The sequence below is a fragment of the Lithobates pipiens genome, unplaced genomic scaffold, assembly GCF_037356315.1.
Source record: "Lithobates pipiens isolate NorthernLeopardFrog02 unplaced genomic scaffold, aLitPip1_a1.2 Scaffold_25, whole genome shotgun sequence".
In the NCBI taxonomy this organism is placed as follows: domain Eukaryota; kingdom Metazoa; phylum Chordata; class Amphibia; order Anura; family Ranidae; genus Lithobates; species Lithobates pipiens.
In genome coordinates, this window is record NW_027507787.1 from 51,687,630 (window position 1) to 51,712,012 (window position 24,383).

Below are 24,383 nucleotides of genomic sequence, written 5' to 3' on the forward strand. Positions count from 1 at the left end.
CTACTTTTTAAAAAGCAAAACTCCCCCCACCTTATCTATACCCCAAGCCCCTTTAAACCCTGTCATGTCAGCCCTCAGTCTATTTGCCTTCTTATTTTTACTCCGAGCCTAACTGCTGGAGTGCTTGCTTTTGCTTAGCTTTTTCTTTTTTTGTTAAAAGGAATAGTGTATTGCGCTGCGAAAAGCTGAACAAGGTTGCATACAGTAGATTTGCCATTTAAAGTCTGCAAATAACTATTTAACTAGAGTAATGATCTGAAAGAGGACAAATGGAGGGATTTTTCAATTTCTGGTTTTACTTATAGCATTTACTTTTGATCAATATGCTGTCATATATTTAACATTTCTACAATTTGAATGAGTGTTTTAGATTTTTTATTTGCAATTATATGAAGGAAACACTTGACTACAGATTTCTGCCACTATATCCCTAATTGTGTTACACTGTTTTTCAAAAACAGTATTAATTTTACACAGTATTGTGCTTAGCTTTGTAACGTCATATTTCAGCACTCAAGCCAAGATATTGTAATGTTTTAACAACTATGTGGGGTAGACTCTGTAATAATGCTGAGCTCAACCTGTGTTTTTTTTTTTGCATTGAAATTTTGAAAATAATCTCTTAATGTCCATATAGACAGATAAATGATAATTTTACCAATATAATGTATGTTGATTAACAGTGTCTTTGCAAAAGTAATCATCCACAATGCATTTGTTTCAGGCTGGATTGATTAGGACAGACAGTAGTGAGTTCTTTATTGAGCCTTTAGAGCGAGGACGGCAGAATGATGAGGAGAATGGCCGTGCACATGTGGTCTACAGGAGATCAGCATTGCAAGACAAAACTGGAACCCAAGGGGAGATGCATAATGAAGGTACCTTAAATGTGAAACATGTGGTGGGTTTCTTTTTTCAGACAGGACTATATTTATGTCATTTGTCATATATCCAGTTGTTGATGTGCAATTTTCTAGAAGCTGAAAACAATTATGTTTGAAATGAATACAATATTTTAGTGAGCTATTTATATTACACCTTTAACCGAATGTCTTCTACTGTTGAAATAGCATGGCTTTTGTAGACAGAACTCATGTGTTACCACTCTACCGGATTGTGTTTTCCAAAATATTTTCGCAAAATTACAGCATACAATGTGTTTTTTTCAAATACTGCTGTATGCTCCGGTCTCAAATTAATCTTCCAACAAGCCCAGCTGCCAGTCATTCTCATCATTAGTCGTAAGCACGCATGTAACCATTCTGAAGCTAGGCATTATATAGTCTATAGACATACATGCACAACTCGACCACAAAGCACATGCATATATTATATAAATATGCATATGTTTGTGTTTTGTTCACATGCCTTGGTACAGTTTTTATTTAGAGACAAAAGCAGGTTATTAACCAGAATATGCAAAGGAGGAGGGTTTTAAGTTTCTCTGCTGCATATTTCCATGCTCTCCAAAGAAAGAGTTGGCCAGTTTATTAAAATTTGACTTAAACAGGCACATACAGCTGGTAAATTTGATTATTAAGTGAGCCCACAAATGCATTATGAGATCCTATAACTCTCGGTATACTGTATGTATTCTGTAATTTCATCTCAAAATATCACCCAAATTGTCATCTTCGCTCTTCCCAATACCTCCTGGAATTTAGCTTCTATGTCACCTTCTCCCATGCTTGCTTTTTTGACTTCTCCAGACCCTCTCTCATCTTCTGGAACTCCCTACCCCAGCTGTCTTCTACTCTGTCCACCTATATACAATTCTTGAAAATTCATCTCTACAGGGAAGCCTATCTTGCCTTTTCTGTCTTCATCAACTCTTCCTCACATAGTTATTATCTATTGTCCCACTTGCTCCTCCATTTTAGATTGAAAACTCTCACATGAAGAGGCTTTCTAACCATCTTATCTTGATTTGTATTGTAACTGTACTGTCTCCCTTCATATTGTAAAGTGCACAAACTGTTTGTATACCCGGTTTAACCACTTCAGTCCCGGACCATTTTGCTGGCCAAAGACCAGACCACTTTTTGCGATTCAGCAATGCGTCACTTTAACTGACAAAGGCGCGGTCATGCGACATGGCTCCCAAACAAAATTGATGTCTTTTTGTCCCACAAATAGAGCTTTCTTTTGGTGGTATTTGATCACCCCTGCGTTTTTTATTTTTTACGTTATAAACAAAAATAGAGCGACAATTTAAAAAAAAAACACATTATTTTTTACTTTTTGGTATAATAAATATCCCCCAAAAATATATAAAAAAAATGTTTTCCCCCAGTTTAGGCCGATACGTATTCTTCTACATATTTTTGGTAAAAAAAAATTGCAATAAGCGATTATTGATTGGTTTGCGCAAAAGTTATAGCGTTTACAAAATAGGGGATAGTTTTATGGCATTTTTATTAATAATTTTTTTTTACTAGTAATGGCCGCGTTCAGCGATTTTTATTGTGACTGCGACATTATGGCGGGCACATCGGACATTTTTGACACATTTTTGGGACCATTGTCATTTATACAGCAATCACTGCTATATAAATGCAGTGATTCCTGTGTAAATGACACTGGCAGTGAAGGGGTTAACCAGTGGGTGACAGTGTATGGGTTAAGTGTTCCTAGGGGTGTGTTACTAACTGTTGGGGGCTGGGCTTTCATTTAGTGAACACTGATCTCTGCTCCAATCACATGGAGCAGAGATCAGCGTCCCTAGTTGCTAGGCAGAACGGGGAGATGCTGTTTACAATGGCATCTCTCCGTTCAGCCGACGATCACGGGTATGCCCGCGGCGATCAAGTCCGCAGGACCCGTGACTGGACTCACGGGGTCCCGACCAGCATGCGAGCGCGCCGCCAGCAGCCGGCAGGGCGGCATTAAAGATTGGACGTACCTGTACGCCAATATGCCTGCCCGTGCCATTCTGCCGACGTACATTAGCGTGCGCTGGTCGGGAACTGGTTAAGGTATTACTAACGTCAGGACACTGCATTCACTATATCTGGTCTCCCACAGTACACAGAACATGGAAATGCAATTATTTTACTAAATATAAACTGCTAAATACCTTTACTCATCAGCAGTAAATAGCAGTCTTGTGATTTCTATCGGTTTCTGATGAAACTTATAGAAGTCGTTTTCATACTGCACTGAGCTGTCCTATGAGAATCCAGGGCTCATGGCCCTCTGTCTGGACATGTCTGGACAGTACTGATTTGCCCTGTGCTGATCACATGCATCCTCCCAAGAAAAAAAAACCCTATTTAGCAATGCACACCAAACTAAGCATGTGTCGCTTAACTCCCAAGGCTCTGTCTTATCCAGACTTGTCCAGGTGGACAGTGTAGGGAGGGGAGGAGCTGTGCATACATGATCAAACTGTCTTTTTACACAATTCAGAGGATTAAGCCTTAAGACCCCATTCACACCTGAGCGTTTTGTAGCTTGAAGCCTGAAGCTACAAAACGCTGGAGGGGAAAAAAATCCATTATTCTCAATGGAGATGGTTCACATCTCCACTCCAAGTCGCCTGAAGCCCTACGCCTGAAACTCAAACAAGTTCTGGACCCTTTTTTGTCGCGCGAATCGGGCTGATTTGGGCGTTTTTATTCCCATAGAAACTAATGGAAACGCTTGATTCAAGGGTTTAGCGTGACAACGAGCGTTTCTATGGGCGTTTTGTCGCTGTATCTGCTCAAGAGAAAATATAATTTACATAATTTATATAAGGAAATGACAGATGAAAAGCAGAAGCAGAAAAGGAAGCAGATGAAAAAAAGAGATGAATATTTTTTCTATTGGCTGAAAAAAACCGCCGAAGTTAAAAAACGCCGCAAAACGCTGTATGCAAGCGCGCACAAATACGCGCTACAAAACGCCAGTAAAAACGCTCAAAAACGCTACTCTGAGGTGTGAATGCAGCCTTAGGTTCCAGAGTGAGTATAACAAGCATGATTTACTGCATATACCAACTTTTTACTGTTGTGGGTTAGGTAACACTTTAGTAATAACAACTTAATACTTTAGACAAATATCTAATTGATACTAGAAATCCCAGAATAGCAAGCTCACCCTTGAGATCACAAAATGTATAAGACTTATGAAAACTTTAAATAATGAAGGTCTTTGTTTAAATATAACTTAAAGTGATACCAAAGTCTCATTTTTTTATCTTTAATTTCTTGTATTAAACAGCAGGGCCCCTTCCTGCACCCAACAATAGTAACTGTGAGCTGTTACAGTGTTGCAGCACCACCACCCAAGCCCCAATTTTTTTGCCCTTTCTAAAATTATATTTAACAGCAGGGCCCGTTCCTATGCCCAACAAGAGTACCTGTGAGGGGTTCCTGGCACCACCAACACCTAAGGCTCAATGTTTCTGCCCCTGTTTAAACGGGGCATGCAATTAAAATTTTTTAAATAATATTTAACAGCAGGCCCATTCCTGCGCCCAACAAGAATAACTGTGAGGGGTTACTGTGTTCTGCCACCACAAATGCCTAAGGCCCAATTTTTCAGCAGAGTATATAGTACAGTCCGTATAGTGTATATATACTGCAGTTCAGAGTATACAGTGCAGTCAGTGTAGTATATATAATACAGTGTAGGGTATATAGTGCAGTGTACAATATATAATAGTGGTTAAGTGTACAATATAACCAAGTGGTTAAGGGGAGCCCTATGACAGAATTAAGAAAAAAATGTCATGAGTTCCCCCATCCATACAGGCCCTTTGGGTCTGGTATGGATTTTGGGGGGGACCCCATGCCATTAAAAAAAAAAAAAATTGGCGTGGCATTCCCCTTAATATCCATACCAGACCCGATTTTTTTTTATGTTTGTTGCTGGGATCTGACATTACAGTCATGAGCAATTTTAAATGACATTTTTTCCTTTAGAAATGTCATTTTGCTGCGGTACTGTTCTAAACACAGGAAAAATTTGCTACTTTACAGGCAGACTAAGGGGACACCCCAGGCATGATATTTAAAGGAATATTTAATTCTTATTGTTTAACTTTAAGCATTCTTAAAATCATTACTCCTGAAAAATGCGTCTGTTTTAAAAACTTTTTTTGCATTGATATGTGTCCCTTGGGGCAGGACCCAGGTCCCCAAACATTTTTTATGGCAATAACTTGCATATAAGCCTTTAAAATTAGCATGATTTAGTTGTCACGTTTGTGTCCCATAGACTTTAACGGTGTTGGCATGTTCGCACACATTTTTTGTCTGTTCGCAAGTTCTGGGGCGAACTGAATCGGGGGGTGTTCGACTCATCCCTAATTATAAATAATGTAAAGAGTGCATGGGTCAGGAGTGAACAAAGCACAAAATATACAGTCATCTACTGGTCTTTAAGAGGTCAGTACTTCCATCAGCCGCCCTCCTAATCCATGCTCCCATCCCCTAAACTACATGCAGGGCACTGCACGCATGGATTTTAATGTTTTTTTTTTTTTTTTTGAAGCACATGATTAGAGCCTGAGGCTCTAACTGGCTTCAGAAAAGGGTGGACTCACCCAGTTGTGTGACAATAGCAAATTAATATTCGCTATTTTCTTCAGGATTCTCCTCCCGGCCAATCAGGAAATGGATCTTAAGACCCGATTGGCTGAGAAGAGAAGCGATCCGATTGGCTGCTGAGGAAAGCCGCCAAGGACAAAGCCGCCATGAAGCTGGAGATGCAGGGTGAAGCCACCGAGTAGGAAGCTGCCGCTGAAGAGAAGGAGACGCAGGAAGGAGCCGAAGCTGCTAGATAGGTTAAGTGTGGAGCTGGTGGGGAGGATGGACGATCGAGTGACTGACAGACTGGGGGGTGTTTGCCAACTGGTGTCTTGTTGGCCATCCTTCCAAATATATAGCACCAGCTACCACTGGCTTCCAGACAGATCATTTTGCTACCTTTAAGGCCTCTTTCACATAGGCAGCCAGGGGACAATAAAAACAAGTGGCTGAGCTGCAAGTTTTACCACCCCTGGCCTCCCACCTAAAGTCTAAAATACACCTGAAGGAAGTTGTTCACACATTGCACCAAACTTAATGCAGCATGTGGAGTTGACAGCTGGGATCACCTGTCAGACTCAACCACTAAACTCAATAAAGCTGCACCGCAACCATGAACCAAACGCTTGGCTTGCAACCATCCCCATCATAAACTGTCATGAACAAGAACACACAGACATTGATAAAGTGGCAAGATCACCTCCTGAATGCCTGATAGTGGATTCTTAGTGGCCCACTGCAGATTGCTTATCAGGGTATCAGCTAATGTAAATCTAGCCTAATAACGATTGTTGTAATGCTACCCAAATTCCTATCCTTTTGTCATGGTGACAGTAACCTGACACCTATACTGCACAGGTGGCATTACAATAACTGATATCAAAAAGGGGGGGGGGGGGGGCAATGGATAGTTGAAGTTCCTTCCTAAGGCTGGGTTCACACTGCTGCGGGGGGAGATCCGGATGTGATTCGCACAGCAAATCACATCCGATCTCCGTAGCACTGCGAGTTCAGCCATACAGATAGTATGGCTGAACTCGCAGCTGTCCCGCAGCAAACTCGCACAGGACCCTTTTTTGGGTCCGCAACGGAATCGGATCGCATGGGGGTTCACACCATGCGATCCGATTCCTGTGCGAGTCGGCAGATCGCACTGCGATATGCCGACGGATCTGGGGGTGTCATTAACATATCATTGACACTCCCAGCCGTCCGCATAGGGCAGTGTGAACTGCCGGCGGGAGGTGAGCGATGCGGGAAAACGCCGCGGATTCGCGGCGTTCCCGCATCGCAATAGTGTGAACCCAGCCTTAGTCCCGATCTTTGGAGTACCAGCTTGGTAGCTTCTATGAAGGCAGGCTGGGAGGATGTGTATTGCAATAGGAGACAATAGAAGACAAACCCATATTAAACAGGAGGGTGGTATCCCTTATCTACAGCCTCCCTGCTAACTTTACAGGACCTGGGCCTGCTACGGGCGGACCGCCTGTACCCCCTTATTGGTGGGCCTGCCTTCACTCACCACTGCGATTATCTAATCCTGTGATAATACCTAAGTTGGAATACAAGGGCACAAAAAGCAACAAGAGGGGCGGTAAGATGGGAAGGGGAGTAAAATAAATGACAGCCTATACTCTATAAAAATAAGAGGATACCCACCAAATCATTTTATTTTAGTTTTACTTTTAAAGTAGTTCTTTATCAAATTATTTACAGATAACCATTGCCATTATTTCTAAATATGTTTGTGCCCATTGGAAAAGTACTGAACAGCAATCTAACATTGGCATACTTTAAGCACAGGGTAGCTTGGTTATTAGTCATTCCAAATGCATAGTCTGCCAAGTGTCTGAGTTCCATGACACATTAATATTAATTTAAAAGATGGATTTTTTTTTGAATCAAGCAATTTTTATTAATAAAAGAAGGATATTTACATGAAGTACTTATTAATATAATTTAAACCTTATTATCTTAGTATTTGGGAAACTAGTGACAGGCAGCCAAGTGGATAAAAACTGAAGCACATAGAGCAGCCTTTCTCAATTGTTTTAGCATGAAGAAACCCTTGAAATAATTTTCCAATCTCAGGGAACCCATGCTAATAATTACTATATCTACAGCTCACAGTACATTGGTTCTTGCACTTGTGACCATTGGGAAGAATCCCCCCTTACAGATACTTAAAAGATCATTGTTGTCAGGGATTACCTGAGAGGCAGATAATGCTCACATCTGAAGGAACCTCTAGCAACCTTTGGAGGAACCCTAGGGTTCAACTGAACCCTGATTGAGAAAGGCTGTGCCATAGAGTTATTTAGCTGAGAGTCTTAAGCCTAGTACACACCACTAGTTTTTTTTCTGGTTGAGCGAAAAAAAACTGACAGCTCAAGTCAGAGCCACTGTACTAACAATCTGCTGTTAGTACATCAACTTCCCCTATTGTGTTCTGACAGGGGGAGTGCCCCCCCATCACCAGAACACTCTGGTCAACACTCTCAGCCATTGGCAGGTTGACAAACCTTTTTCGGTCACAAACTTTTGCCTGTTGGACTGGCTGCCATACACCCGGGCTAAATGTTGACTGTTTTTTGGGCCCATGTATACTAGGCTTTAGGGTTATTAGACAGCTGTTAATAGAACAGATGAGCCCATTGAAAGATTCACCTTCACCTTTTGTTCAGGTGACATTTCGAATTTCCCCTCATTTTCTGTGTCAGTAGCAGTGGTAAAAAGAACAAATAAAGGATTAAATTTCCACAGCTGGGATACAGACAGCAATAAAAAAGTAACAACCTTCTCTGTTCTATTCAAAACGAATGAAAAAGTTTTGCCTTTATATACACTTTAACAAGGTTAGCCAGAACATTTCCTTACTGTGACTCCTTGAAAGGTGTTTCACTATGGGCCTGACATCTCTTATTGAGTACTACTACTATTGGTGGGACTCTGAGGCACCTGCTTTGGATAGGGGATGGCGGTTGAAAAGAATTACCTTTTAAATCAAAGTCACTAACAAAAAAAGTACTAATTTCAAAGACAGACAGAAGAGACTAATATTAGTAATAGCAAGTATCTATGACGTTTGTTAGGCAGGACTTCTTCACTTAACCTCCCTGGCGGTATGATTAGTTCTGGTTTTAGGTGCTGTACAATTATTTTGCATGGAAATTTGGCGTTTTTATATTGTAGTCCTGTAATTCTTAGGAATAACTCTCTTAAATCTGTTCAAACCAGAGTCTAGCAGACATCCCGGGTATGACAAAGTTTATAATATAATAAATAATAATAAAAATTATTCAATAATGTAATCAAATCCAAAAACACTGAAATTTGCTCATTTGCAGAATTGTCGCTGTCATTAGATTTAGTGTTTGATGACGAATTTCCCCACAAATCGCTATTGCTCAATTCTGCAAGTGATTATAATTTATTATCATTGCTTTCTAGTTGGTCTAAAATCACTTTTGACATAAAGGGAGACTTTCTGGTTGCTATGGACAATCTCCAAATTCCAGGCAGAAAAAACAGTATTTATAATATAAAACTACATGCAGGGCACTGGACAGACCACTGGGGACAAAGGGGGTGTGAAATTTTTTTATACAGTACTGTAACCTGTAAGATTACAGTACTGTGGGTGTTTTGCATGTTTTTACTTTTTTGAATTTGGTGCCGATCTCCGCTCCCGTGCGCCGTAACATCGCAGGGAACGGAGCTCGGCGGCATTCGGGCACTGAATCGAGCGGAGGACAGCTCGATCACACAGCGCGGAGGACATCGCTGGATCCAGGGGACAAGGTAAGTAACCTCTCCCTATATCCAGCCATGCGATCCCGAGTCTGGCTCGGGGTTACCGCTTATGATAGTAAAATCCCAACCCGAGCCAGACTCGGGATCACCGCCAGGGAGGTTAAAGTGGTTGTAAACCTCAGACATGAAATATAAACAAAGCAAATGAACATATTGTATGTCTGTCTCAATCCAGAGCACTGTGTCATTTCAGCCTGCTGTTCTCTTCTATCTGCGTGAGTCATATCTGACAAGTTTTCCTGACACCAACAGAAAAAAGGGCACAGCACACAGCATGTTATTAACAATCTCAACTCTGCTCCTGTGTGCTGTGTCACAGGGGTGTGTCCCTTCCCTCCAATCAGCTCTTATAACTCTCCTCACTAAGCACTGCAGTGCGTAAATTTTAGCTCTCCACCCCTTGTTTTCTGATGGCTTAGACAAACTTTATAAATTCTGGACTTTAAACTGATGTAGAGAAGAGAATACGGCAGATAAACAGGTGCAACTTATGAGGGAGGATTTGTTTCATCTCTGTGTTCTCTTGCAACCACTTTAATATTTCATAATTGCTGACAGTTTTACTTTAAAGTGGACCTTCCATAAGAAATAGAAGGCTTGCTTTTCAGCCAATACCCTGCCATCCAATCACAAATAGCTGCAAATAAATTTTATAAATAAAATGGTAATAAAAAAGTATTAAAAAGTATACACCTCGGTCTTGGATTCTGACCATTCCAGGAAGCACCGATGACATCACTGGGTCTCACTGCTGCCTTCTGAAAAAGCTTGGCATTTGAAATCCCCGAGAATGTATCCAGTTCATTGCAGAAGTGAATTCTCTTGGGATTTTGTGTACCCAGGAAGTTGCAGTGAGCCGCAGTGACATCATCCATGCCTTCCTGGAGTATTGAAAGCTGGGGCCAAGGTAAGTTTTTTTTTTGTTATAAAATCATAAATCTTATTTTATTTTTATTTTTTTTAGTTAATGTTTAGGTGGCAAGGATGGCAGACAGGAGAACCTTCCATTTGCCTGGAAGGATCATTTTAACACTCAGAAGATCTTGAAGCCTGTGCAAAATCATGTCAGGCAGCCCAGTTATAACTTGTATGTGTATCTGGAGTAGAAAATAATAGCTACAATCTGGTTGGGTCACATTGCTTTAATATGTTTAATAACTAAAAGCTATTTTTGGTATTTAGTAGTCTTGATACAATAAAATTAGAGGAGTTAAAAGCAAAAAAGAGTTTATTGTGCATTCATTTTCTGATGCAATTGCAAATGATTAATTCCATTCACTAAAATAGGTTGGTAGTGGCTTGTTAGCATAGCCTATGTTAGCCTATTAGATTAAAGCTGTCTAATCCGTCTTACTGTGCAAATTAGGTTATCTAAGACTTCACATGCCAACCAGAAAGTCCCTCTTGTACAAATGATTTCTAGGAAGAAGGAAAAAAATGCTGTCTGTATATACTGTGTGACATGTCTGAGGGGCCAAGTAGGTAAACCACTGACTCAGCGTACGGTCATTTAAATCTGTCTAGTCTGGAGTATGAGTTTCTTTTCTTGCATGTTGCTATAGAAAGTTGGTTAAAACAAAAGCGTATTCTTTTTGGATACATTTTGTACACAATGAAAAAGAGCCATCCAAAAAAATCTACTTTACAGATGTACAGAAACACATTTATTTCTAAATGGTTTCTATATTAAAGGATTATTGGGTACAAATTAAAAAATACATTAAATGACCTTTCACTTACAATCTCATTCCACACAAAACAGATTCTTCCAGTTTTAAACTGGTGTTGGTGCATACAGAGCTGCTTCAAGAGGTTGTAACCCTAAAAAATTAAATAAGATCCTGTTTCTTTAAAGCATGTTAAACCGCATAGTGCTTGTGCTGTGTCATTTATTCCATTCTATGTTGTAATATACCTGGTTGATCCTGCGTGTTTCTGTGTGTTAGTGTGCTGATCACAGTAGCCATGGCTGCTAATCCATGATACCCTGATTAGTTTATGTGCCTCCGTCATCACGCTGCTCTCCTCTCTCTCCCTCCCTCTCTCTCTGTCACTTCCTACTGTGTGAGCTGATAAAAAAAAAGTGCTCCTCCCCTCTTGCTGCTATTCCGTGCGGCAGTAAAGTTAGTGATCCCAATTACTGCCAAGCCTCTCTGTAATAATAAGATATATTACAGAGTGTGTGTGTTTTTTGAAAGTTTGGCAGCTAAATACCTTTGTTTACATGATATGCGGTCATGTGACCACCAGGCTGACGTCAGAGAGATATCTCAGCCCCCCACTGTGGTCCTTAAATTGAGGAAGGAGAGCTGCGGGGGGTCATGTGACCGCACATCAGCAATGTGAAAAAAGGTATATACCTGCCAATTGTTTAAGAAACGCACACAATGGGGGTTATTTACTAAAGGCAAATCTACTTTGCGCTACAAGTGCACTGCAAATGCACTTGGAAGTGCAGTCACTGTAGATCTGAGGGGGACATGCAAGGAAAATAAAAAAAAACAGAATTTTTGCATGTACATGATTGGATGATAAAATCAGCAGAGCTTCCCCTCATTTCAGTTCTTCCCTCAGATCTAAATCAATTGCATTTCTAAGTGCACTTGTAGTGCAAAGTGTATTTGCCTTTAGTAAATCAACCCCACAGTGTATTATATATTATTATTACTCAGGGGCTGGCAGGAATTGGGATCACTGGTTTACAACCACTGTAAAGCGGTTCTTCACCCTAAAGGGGAAGTTCCGCTATTCTGATCCCTCCCCCCCTCCGGTGCCACAATCGGCACCTTTCAGGGGGGAGGGGGGGGTGCAGTTACCTGGATAATCCAGGTAACTGCACACACTTCCGGCCAGACCGCCGCAGAACCCCCACAGACGCCCCCCCCCCCCCCCCCCGTTGTGTTCTGGGAAACACACAGTTCCCAGAGACACAGCGGAGGACCATAAGAGACGCGCAGCGCGACTCGCGCATGCGCAGTAGGGAACCGGGCAGTGAAGCCGTCATGCTTCACTTCCCGATTCCCTGACAGAGGATGGCGGCGGTGACAGCAGCGAGACGAGCGATCGCTCGTCATCTGCCGCCGACATCGCTGGAACCTGGGACAGGTAAGTGTGATTTTATTAAAAGTCAGCAGCTGCAATATTAGTAGCTGCTGGCTTTTAATATTTTTTTTTTAGGTGCAGCTCCTCTTTAAGGATGCAGTCCAGAGCAAAAACCACACTTGGGCTCATCGGTAACTTTGGCTAAACAGGGATTAAAGCCTGAAATATCTATGTTTTTAAAAAAAATGCACAAAACATTTATTTAATGATACAAACTGCTGTGTTATGATTCTACTAGTTTAGGTTTGATGAGGAATTTTCACATTTCGGTTTGGAGGTAGGTTTATAGAGGGAGATTTTCTATAACGAAAGCGTTCAGAATCTGGTGCAGCTATACATAGTAACCAATCGGCTTCTAGGTTTTATTGTCAAAGCTTTATTGAACGACCTGACGTTAGAAGCAGATTGGTTACGATGCAGAGTTGCACCAGATTCTGTGTGAACGAGCGCAGCATACTATGAAAATCACAGTCTATTCTACTCACCTGTGAGCAGCGGTTCGTTTCACTTCTGTATGAACCAGTTTTAGTGTCCCCCATAATGTCACACAACAAAAATTAACCCCACGGTGCTCTTCCTCAAAGTTGTAGTGTTAGGGATGAGTATAGATTGATAGGCACCCATGCTACCTTGAGGAAGCTCCTGTGATACCTAAAATGCTTGATGGTACTAGAACTGCTTTTGTCAACATCTGGTATGTGAGGGTCTTACACGCTTATATTTCTCATGCTTCATTTTTATGTAGTGTCAACTGATAATGGTACATAGGCTGCGGGTAATTGGTAGGTAGTGCAATCTAGTGCTCTTTTCTAAGCTTAGCTCAAATTTTAGATATTATTATTTCTATAATATATCATTCCTCTGAAATAAGAACTTATGATGTGCTGTGCCTTATTCTTTCAGTTGCAAGGAGTGAAGTTGGTGCTCTCCCTGTTACTGTGGATTTGATGCAAGACAGAATATGGGAAAGTGAGCGGAAGAAACGTCATGCCAAAAAGGATGACTATAACATAGAGGTGTTGCTGGCGGTGGATGACTCTGTTGTACGCTTCCATGGAAAGGAACATGTCCAAAACTACGTCCTCACCCTTATGAACATAGTGAGGTTTTTAATTTTTGTTTTGTTATTTGTCTGTTTAATTGTGATGTACATACCCAAACAAAGATTGGTTTTATCACCTGCCTCCCTAGCCAGTAACGGCCAGGTAAACAAAAAAATGAAAGTGGAAGTGACATAATACACATAGCTTCTGGCTTGGCTCATCACAAAGGAGGGGGAGGAACAGATGCTCCCCTTTATCCTCTGTCCTCAGCTGATCTGACCCCTGGGATTAGAGAGCTTGGGAACAGTGGCCGGCAGCGACAGGAGGGTGGTTGGGGACCCTTCCAAGCCCCGTTAAATTGTTGGCAGTAGAGTCACTTAGATCCCTTTTTAAGTAAAGCCAATCACTGGCTGAAAATTTTGGTTCCAGGATTCTGGTATAACCACTTCCTCCTGAGGGTGTATATTAGTATACGGACTAAGGGCTGGAAGCTCTTAAACATTTATTGAATTTAATTTATTGATTTTAAATTATTAGATACCTTTGGACTAAGGCCGCGTACACACGCGCGGACTGTTCGCCCAACTTTGTCCGCTGAACAGTGTTTCAGCGGACAGTCCGCTCGTGTGTGGGCTTCAGCGGACAGTTTCAGCGGACAGTCTGACGAACAAAGTTTTTCGGAATTTCCGTAAAACTGTCCGCTGAAACTTGGTTTGAGCGGACAGTCCGCTCGTGTGTAGGCTTGTTCGTCAAACTAAGTTCCGCGCATGCTCAGAAAGGATTTACACGCCGAAGGTTGCATTGCAGTGTATAGGACGTCGTTTTCTAGTCCCGTCGTACGTGCCGTTCACGTCATCGGTTTCAGCGGACTGTTCGTTCATCGTGTGTGGTCAAGTCCGTTCATGCTAATTTTGAGCGGACTGTTTGTCAAACTGTTTGACGAACAAGGTTGGGCGAACAGTCCGCGCGTGTGTACGCGGCCATACAGTTAATTATATTTATTTATGTTCAAAACAAAGTATGATCATCACTCGTCAGTAAAGCACTGACTTTTTTTTTAGAAGAACTGAGTGTATAGTATATATTAAATATAAACATGTTTTCATGTATAGCTTAAGCACTGTTATGTATTTATTGAGAAAGTTTGTTTTACACAGGAAAGTCAAAATTTTTGCTTTATCTCTATTTATTATTTTGTTGGTAGTGAAGGCATTTTTTTAGTGCTTAATAAAAAAAATTGTGTGTTTCCCAAGCATCCATAATTTCCTTAGCAATTTATTTGTGTTTTTTTTTTTAGTACCTATATGTAAAAATGATGAAAATATATATATATATATATGTAACCTTTTGTAAAGCTGTTGAGCTTGGTAGCAACCAAAACCAGTACAGGGCAGTTTTTATAGCTAGAGTGTTTGATTGATTGAGCCTATAATTCTCTATCGTAAAATTTGCTCTAAGCAGGCTGAACAGATTTTTGGGTTTGAGTTTACTATGGCAAACATAACTTTGATCAATACAAGATCATAGCAGAAAATTCATTCTTCAGAAAAAGTAAATGAGCGCAAATGCATGAAATGCATAAGATTAAGCCAGTAAGGTTCCATGATTAAACGTATAGAACACTGGTAATTTCTTTAAATATCAGGAGCTTGGACTTGCTGCATATTTATTCCGAGTCTGTATTGAAGCCAAATGATCAGCATGAAAGCTAGGCAGCTGGCTTTTTCAAAATAAGGCCAGCAATAACAGCTTACATGTTTCTGACAAGTGCCCTTGAAACAATTGTTAAAGGTTAGAGAGGTTACCTAAATGTTAAACTACCTGTTCAACTATAATTCACTTGCATACCTATAAATATTAGTATCCAGTTATATTATGTACATTTAGTAAATAATCCAGGTCTTTTTTAAAGCTGGACAGAACCAGCTCTTGAGGGAGTCTATTCTACATTTTTACAGCTTTTACTGTGAAGAAGCCTTTCTGTATGTGGAGATGACATTTTTTCCTCTAGGCGTAAAGAGTGCCCCCTTGTCTTCTGTGATGACCTTAAAGTGAATAACTCAACAAGTTCGCTATATGGACCACCTATGTATTTATATATTTTAAACATATCCCCACTTAATCTCCTTTTCTCAAGAGAGAATATATTCAGTTCCTCCAATCTTTCCTCATAGCTGAGCTCCTCCATGCCTCTTATCAGCTTGGTTGCCCTTCTCTGCACTTTCTCCAGTTCCCAGGAGGGTTATAATCCCTGTCAGTTTCTTTTTAGCCATCTGTGTCCCACTGGGGAGATTTACCTTCACTTCCTGTCTAATAAACAAAATAGGAAGTAAGAGGAAATCCTTGCACATAAGGGAATCTTTGGGGCCCCCCAGGTCACCGGAACTAGTGTCCCCATTGGAAGATTTCCCCTCAACTTTTCTGGGCACAACCTAAAATCTGGAATTTTCTTTTACTTTTACTTTCAATGATAAGGGTAAACTGAACTAGAGATAATGAATCTCCCTAAAAGGGGCACAGACAGCAATACAAACTGACAGGTGTTCTAATCTATCTCTACTCTATTCAAAACAAAAAATAGTTTTTCCTTTAATTATACTGTAGATTTAGTTTTTCTTGGTTTCCCCTCCATTTTATTATCTGCTGACCCTGCTAGTAGACCCATTATTTTTTATTATTTTTTAACTTACTGTAAAAGAGTGAATATGTTGTATGTTATACAGTAAAATTCCACAGTAGCTTACCCTGCGAGACAAAATATCTCAGATGTAAGAGAAGCCTATTTATGAAAAACAACCATTGACCATTACAATTTTTCCTTGGGAAATACAATTTCCATCTTTTTAAAACCATTATTTTTTTTGGCATAAGGGGACTAAGGTGACAATGTGTCATTATGTATTTTTTTATATTCTTGAACTAAGGTGACAATAACCAGAAAAATTGAATATGTGTATACATACACTACCAACAGATTGAAACTAAATAAGGAACCTTCCTCAAGATGTTGTCTTTGTTCTTTTGCTGTTTTTTTAAGCTTTTAATATTTTTTTCATAACAATCTGAATATTTTCAACAAATTATTTTCCTAAAATTTAAAACACATTTTTATTCAAATTTGAACTTTTTTAAGCTGGAGAAATTTAGTGCTGAAATATGGTGAGGTTTTGCTATGCCAAATGCAATAAGTTTGCTCTTATTTATAGATAAGCACCTGAAATGAATCAACCTTTTGTGAATTACCTTTTTAAAAGGTTGTGCTGGTTCATGTTGTTTAAAATGTTTTTTTCATCTTTGTAGTTTTACTTGAAATGCTGTTTGTAGCACTGATCTAGGATGCTATACGTCATACTTATCTGGGCACCAGATGCTGCCTGTAGAGAAATTCTTTCTGTCCCATCGTCTTTCTTGTTTTTTCAAATATCTTTTATTTAGTCCACTATAATATCATAATTAGTCAAATTAAGTTTGTTAAATAAGCTGAGGGGTTATTGTTTTCACATACATGTGCACAATAGATTATTAAAATACTGTACGTTGATGTGTGGAGCCTTGTCACCATCAGATTACACTTGCATATGGGGAAAGTTGTACAGGCATAAGACTTGGCAAACAATTCCAAGAATGCGTTAATAATGGCTTTTTGAGAGCTTTGAAGCAAAGCTGAACATTATTCCAAACCATCCACAGTAAAATATAACTGCTGCCTAACACATGATAAGGAATGCTATGAATTTGGATGTCTCTTTTTAAAAGTGTCATAGTTGACCATTTGAGAAACTTACCAAAAAAATAAATGGACATCCTGTGCCTTCAATTTAGTCAATGATGGAATGGTTTTGGAAGCTATATCAGTCAAGTTAGATTTTTATTTCATACCAGTGCAGTGAAGATTTTAATAAAATGTAAAATATCTATATTTAGCATGATCAAAATTATAATAAATGTACAATTATGATTATATATTTAAGTTGCCACAGGAGACCCATACTCACAAAATCACACATGTATACTGGATTATAATTATATTAATTGTATTTATCTTTTTTGTCAGCTAAAATAATTATCTTAGAAATAACAGATGTCATTACCTATGTGTAATTCAAATAATATTTTTTGTCAGGGAATCAAGCCCATGCCAAATTGCTAACCAAAGCAAGATTCTTTTTTGGTTGAGGAGGGATGAGGAGAGGGCTTGCCTCTGGAATTTAAAACAAGTCTGTAAAGCTGTGACTACTGTCTGCAATACCGTCAGCCAGCAGTTGAGATGGATTCACCCAAATATAGCTGGCCGGGCACACAAAGACAGGTGCAAATTTACAGTCTGGCGCACTTTAAAGGGTTGTCAGCTAGGTGATCTCCATATGTTTCTCCAAAAAATCACTAAAAAACAGATGCAAAAAGGGATAACCAGGATACCTTGATGGAGAAAAAATACACAATGAGAATTGTCACCAAACTTGGGCTGCAGCTTCCAAAACTCATATTAACTGTTTCTTATTGAATACCATTTTCTCTTTTTTATTGCAATTGTTGGCAGCCCTAACCTTATTTTTGTTTATTGTGCCAATAAAGAACATTTATCACATTTGGGAACTTATATATGGTTCATTGATCATGTCCTGGATCAGCACTTATTTATTTGTTTTTATTTTCTGAGATTCCCCAAGCTACCTTGTGATCCAGACTGATAGCTTCCATGCGCTGATACTAATTTGCATGCAATCATATTGGCCACCTTATGCTCTGTCAGCCAACTGCTGCAATTACAGGGTATAGCAACATGCAACAATCTCTCTAGGAGCTATGTATACTTAGCTTGGTACACAGAAAGCCATTTATTAATTTTTAAATGTAATATCCCTAGGTTGACAGTGCATAGGAATATGTCCAAAATTAAAAATGAGAAAAGACAAGAAAGAAAATGACAGAAATAATTGCCTTTTTGCGATACAATAAAGTTAAACAGCATTATATATACTATACTTGCCGCTTGGGTGGTATAATTTTATCCTGTTGAGGGGTATCGAGGACTGTTTTCAAACAAACGCCAGACAAATTCAAATTTTCATTTTCATGCTACTTAAAGAGGGATTCCACCAAAAAAAAAAAAATATTAAAAGCCAGCAGCTATAAATACTACAGCTGCTGACTTTTAATAAATGGACACTCACCTGTCCCGGGTTCCAGCGATGCCGGCAGCCGAGGCCGATCGATCGCTCGGCTCTCGGCTGCTGCCGTCACCATTCTAGGTGAGGGAATCAGGAAGTGAAGCGAATCGGCTTCATGCGCGAGTCGCGCAGCGCAATAGGAATGCTCCACGCTGTCTCTGAGACCCGTGTGTGTCCCAGCAGACAGCGCGGCAGGGCAGGAAATGACATAGACTTCCACGGTAGTCTATGCCCGGAAGTGGGTGTAAATACCTGTCTTTGACAGGTATCTCCACCCCCCTCCCCCCTGAAAGGTGCCAATTTTGACACCGGAAGGGGGGGAGGGTTCCGATCAGCGGAGGTTCCACTTTAGGGTGGAACCCCGCTTTAATTTATTCTAGTAAAATGTGGGATGGACTATGGGATGGGCAGGGTCCATAAAACTGTTCAGCCAGTCCTTACATGCCTCTTTATGGCCAGGACATACCATTATACATCCTCATGCAGCTCATAGGGCATGCTATCAAAAGGAATGACCTTCATCTCTTGGCGACTAATATTTTATGATAGATTAAATGTAATCCCTCTCATCTAAGAAAATGAGTGGTGACAGGGGACAGTGTGGTGCCCTTAATATGCAACGGCCTCTACTGCTGCTGATTTTGCAGTCACCTGGGTAACTCCTCGAATGTCCCTAGATCAGTGATGGCGAACCTTGGCACCCCAGATGTTTTGGAACTACATTTCCCATGATGCTCATGCATTCTGCAGTGTAGGTGAGCATCATGGGAAATGTAGTTCCAAAACATCTGGGGTGCCAAGGTTCGCCATCACTGCCCTAGATGTTTAGATACTAAATTGTGAAAATTTGTCCACACTACTGACCACTGGATTAGGAAAACATATCTGCAATACTATCATCTCACTCTCTGTATTTAATGTTACATTTGATATATAAAAATTGTGGCACTGTGCAAACCATTATATACTTGTAGTTGTTAGTTTTTGGTAAATTGATTGAACAAAGTTGTAATGATTATTAAATGCACAGGCAGCTTTTCCTTGTACAGTTACTGGCCACACATTTTCCACCATTTTCACAATTTTCTGTAAAAATAAATGTATTTCTAATAAGCTGATCTGCACATTGTGACAATGTTCTGAGCCAGGCTGGAAACAGTAAACCCTGAAAATGTTCTGTGCAAATAAAGTGTTAGTGCCAGAGGGGTGTTGTTTCAGGCTGTATGTTCACAGGATCCAGAAATGGAAATTTGGCCCTGTTAGACAAAGTGAGGTTGTTTAATAAATGAATGGAGAGTGTTCACTTAGCAAAATGAGTGTTCACTGAGCTTAGTAAATAAGATGAAGCTATCGTCTTTTTTTCTGTTTGCTTCACACATGATTGGTTATTCAAATGAACATAGGTTCACCTTATTTTCTGTCAATCTCTTGACATGAACATACATTTTTTATAGTAAATAGTCATTTTGCTAAGTGAACAGCCATTATTTTTTTTACTAAACCAAACCCAATAAATTTTGGTCAAAATTATATTGTATGCCTTGTGTTACATATCCCATTGTAAACTAATCAGTGGCAGCTGTTTAATAGAAAATCAAGTCTTATTGGCCCAATTAAACCTAATTATGTATAACATCATATCATATGTAATGAATATTAAAAGTCTACACACCCCTGTTATAATGCCAGGCTTCTGTGATGTAAAAAAAATTATAAAAAGACACATTATTTCAGAGCTTTCCACATCTAATATGACCTATAAACTGTACAACTCAAACTGAAATCTTTTTTTTTTTTTGGAGGGGGGGGGGGGGGATAAAAATATCAAAAGAAAATAATGTGGTTGCATAAGTGTGCACACCCTCATAACTGGGGATATAGCTGTGTTCAGAGTTAAGCAATCACATTCAAACTCATGTTAAATAGTAGTCAGTACACACCTATCATCAAATAAAGTTCAGCTGTTCTAGCAGGTATTTCCTGACCTTTTCTTAGTCACATCCTACAGAAAAAGTCATGGTCCACAATAAGTTTCCAAAGCATCAGAGGGATCTCATTGTTAAAAGGTATCAGTGGGGAAAAGGGTACAAAATAATTTACAAAGCATTTTGATATACCATGCAACACAGTGATGACAGTCATCATCAAGTGGAGAAAACATGGCACAACAGTGACATTACCAAGAACTGGACGTTCCTCCAAAATTTATGAAAAGACGAAAAGAAAACTGGTCAGGGAGGCTGCCAAGAGGCCTATAGCAACATTAAAGGAGCTGCAGGAATATCTGGCAAGTACTGGCTGTGTGGTACATGTGACAACAATCGCCCGTATTCTTCATATGTCTGGGCTATGGGGTAGAGTGGCATGGCGGAAGCCTTTTCTTACAAAGAAAAAAATCCTAACCTGGCTAAATTTTGCGAAAACACATTTAATTCTCCCAAAAGCACATGGGAAAATGTGTTATAGTCTCATGAAACCAAAGTTTAACTTTTTGGCCATAATTCCAAAAGATATCTTTGGCGCAAAAACAACACTGCACATCACCAAAAGAACACCACACCCACAGTAAAGCATGGTGGTGGCAGTATCATGTTTGGGGCTGTTTTTCTTCAGCTGGAAGAGGGGCCTTAGTCAATACCAGTCAATAATGGCACATAACCTTCAGGCTTCTACTAGAAAGCTGAACATGAAGAGGAACTTCATCTTTCAGCATGACAACGACCCAAAGCATACATCCACATCAACAAAGGAATGGCTTCACCAGAGGAAGAATAAAGTTTTGGAATGGCCCAGCCAGAGCGCAGACCTGAATCCGATTAAAAATCTGTGGGGTGATCTGAAGAGGGCTGTGCACGGTTGATGCCTTCACAATCTGACAGATTCTGAGTATTTTTGCAAAGAAGAGTGGGCAAATATTGCGAAGTCAAGATGTGCCATGCTGATAGCCTCATACCCCAAAAGACTGCTGTAATAAAATTAAAAGGTGCTTCAAACAAAGTATTAGTTTAACCACTTGCCGACCGCCTCACGCCGATGTACGTCGGCAGAATGGCACGGGCAGGCATAAGCACGTACATGTACGTGCTTTGCCTCCCGCGGGTCGGGGGCCCGATCGGGCCCCCGCCCGGTGCCTGCGGCGGTCGGTTTTCGTTCGGGAGCGATCCCGGACGAGGGGACGGCCATTCATTCATGGCCACCCCCTCGCGATCGCTCCCGACGAATGGAAATCCCCGGTGACATCACTTCCTCTCCTGTAATGTAAACACAGGAGAGGAAGTGATGTATTCTCTCCTCCGTGTCGGTATTTTTCGTTCCGACACGGAGGAGAGCGGATCAGTGAGTTGCACCAACACATCCCACACACAGTAGAACATGCCAGGCACACTCACACCCCCCCTTTACCCCCCGATCACCCCCCCAATTACCCCTGCCCCCCAGTCACAGTGACACCAATGTCATTTTTTTTTTTTTTTTTTTTTTTTTTGCATTGGTGTCATTTGTGACTGTAATAACTGTTAGGGCAGTTAGGGTTAGCCCCCTTTAGTTCTAATGTACCCCCCTAACCCCCCCAATAAAGGTTTAACCCCGTGATCACCCCCCGTCGCCAGTGTCACTAAGGCTGGGTTCACATTGCAGCGGTTTATGAGAACGAATGTGATTCGCACCGCACTGCAGTGCAAATCACATCCGATCTCTGTGCGATTCGAGTTCAGCCATTCGCCGCACCCGCCGCACCCGCCACACCCGCCGCACCCGCCGCAAATTCGCACGGGACCCTTTTTTTGGCCCGCAGCAGAATCGGATCGCATGGGTGTTCACACCATGCGATCCGAGTTTGCAGATCGCACTGCGATATGCGAACTGATCTGGGGGTGTCAGTAACATTTCACTGACACTCCCAGCAGTTCGCATAGGGCAGTGTGAACTGCCGCCGGGAGGCATGCGATGCGGGAACCCGCCGCGGATTCGCGGCGTTTCCGCATCGCTCCAGTGTGAACCCAGCCTAATAAGCGATCATTTTTCTGATCGCCGTATTAGTGTCACAGGTGACGCTAGTTAGGCAGGTAGGTATTTAGGTTCGCCGCAGCTTTTTATAGCGCTAGGGACCCCCATATACTACCGCATAAAGCCCCCTGATTGCCCCCTAGTTAACCCTTTCACCAGTGATCACCATATAACTGTTACAGGTGACGCTGGTTGGTTAGTTATTTTTTTATAGTTTCAGGGCACCCGCCATTTATTACCTAATAAAGGTTTAACCCCCTGATCACCCGGCAGGTGTCATTTGTGACTAATAACTGTTAGGGCAGTTAGGGTTAGCCCCCTTTAGTTCTAAGGTACCCCCCTAACCCCCCCAATAAAGGTTTAACCCCGTGATCACCCCCCGTCGCCAGTGTCACTAAGGCTGGGTTCACATTGCAGCGGTTTATGAGAACGGATGTGATTCGCACCGCACTGCAGTGCAAATCACATCCGATCTCTGTGCGATTCGAGTTCAGCTATACAGATAGTATGGCTGAATTCGTGTCGCACCCGCCGCACCCGCCGCAAACTCGCACGGGACCCTTTTTTTGGTCCGCAGCAGAATCGGATCGCATGGGTGTTCACACCATGCGATCCAAGTTTGCAGATCGCACTGCGATATGCGAACTGATCTGGGGGTGTCATTAACATTTCACTGACACTCCCAGCAGTTCGCATAGGGCAGTGTGAACTGCCGCCGGGAGGCATGCGATGCGGGAACCCGCCGCGCATTCGTGGCGTTCCCGCATCGCTCCAGTGTGAACCCAGCCTAATAAGCGATCGTTTTTCTGATCGCTGTATTAGTGTCACAGGTGACGCTAGTTAGGCAGGTAGGTATTTAGGTTCGCCGCAGCTTTTTATAGCGCCAGGGACCCCCATATACTACCGCATAAAGCCCCCTGATTGCCCCCTAGTTAACCCTTTCACCAGTGATCACCATATAACTGTTACAGGTGACGCTGGTTGGTTAGTTATTTTTTTATAGTTTCAGGGCACCCGCCATTTATTACCTAGTCTCACTAGTGTACCCCTAAATTTAGGGGTGTCTACTTTCTAAAATGGGGTCATTTGGGGGGGGGGGTTTGTGCCATCTTGGCATTTTATGGCCTTCAAAACTGTAACGCCCTTAGAAAGCCTGAAGGCGGTGCTTGGTTTTTGGGGCCCCGTACGCGGCTAGGCTCCCAAAAAGTCCCACATATGTGGTATCCCCGTACTCAGGAGAAGCAGCAGAATTTATTTTGGGGTGTCATTTCACATATGCCCATGGCATGCGTGAGCAATATATCATTTAGTGACAACTTTGTGAAAAAAAAAAAAAGTTTGTAATTTTCCCGCAACTTGTGGCAAAATATAAAATATTCCATGGACTCAACATGCCTCTCAGCAAATAGCTTGGGGTGTCTACTTTCTAAAATGGGGTCATTTGTGGGGGTTTTGTGCCATCTTGGCATTTTATGGCCTTCAAAACTGTAATAGGTAGTGAGAAGTGAACTCAAAAAATTACGCCCTTAGAAAGCCTGAAGGCGGTGCTTGGTTTTCGGGGCCCCGTACGCGGCTAGGCTCCCAAAAAGTCCCACATATGTGGTATCCCCGTACTCAGGAGAAGCAGCAGAATTTATTTTGGGGTGTCATTTCACATATGCCCATGGCATGCATGAGCAATATATCATTTAGTGACAACTTTGTGAAAAAAAAAAAAAAAAAAAAAAAGTTTGTAA

General features: G+C 41.1%; 1 protein-coding gene across 3 annotated transcripts in view; it reads left to right on the forward strand.

Moving 5' to 3' along the window:
• Positions 1-24,383, forward strand: part of ADAMTS14 (ADAM metallopeptidase with thrombospondin type 1 motif 14) — a 308,575-nt gene that overhangs the window by 48,938 nt on the left and 235,254 nt on the right. For all 3 annotated transcript variants that reach the window (XM_077454435.1, XM_077454434.1, XM_077454436.1), the window contains exons 3-4: positions 725-878; positions 13,332-13,528. In XM_077454435.1, coding sequence (XP_077310561.1) covers positions 725-878; positions 13,332-13,528 — 351 coding nt within the window. The remainder of the gene's footprint in view (positions 1-724; positions 879-13,331; positions 13,529-24,383) is intronic.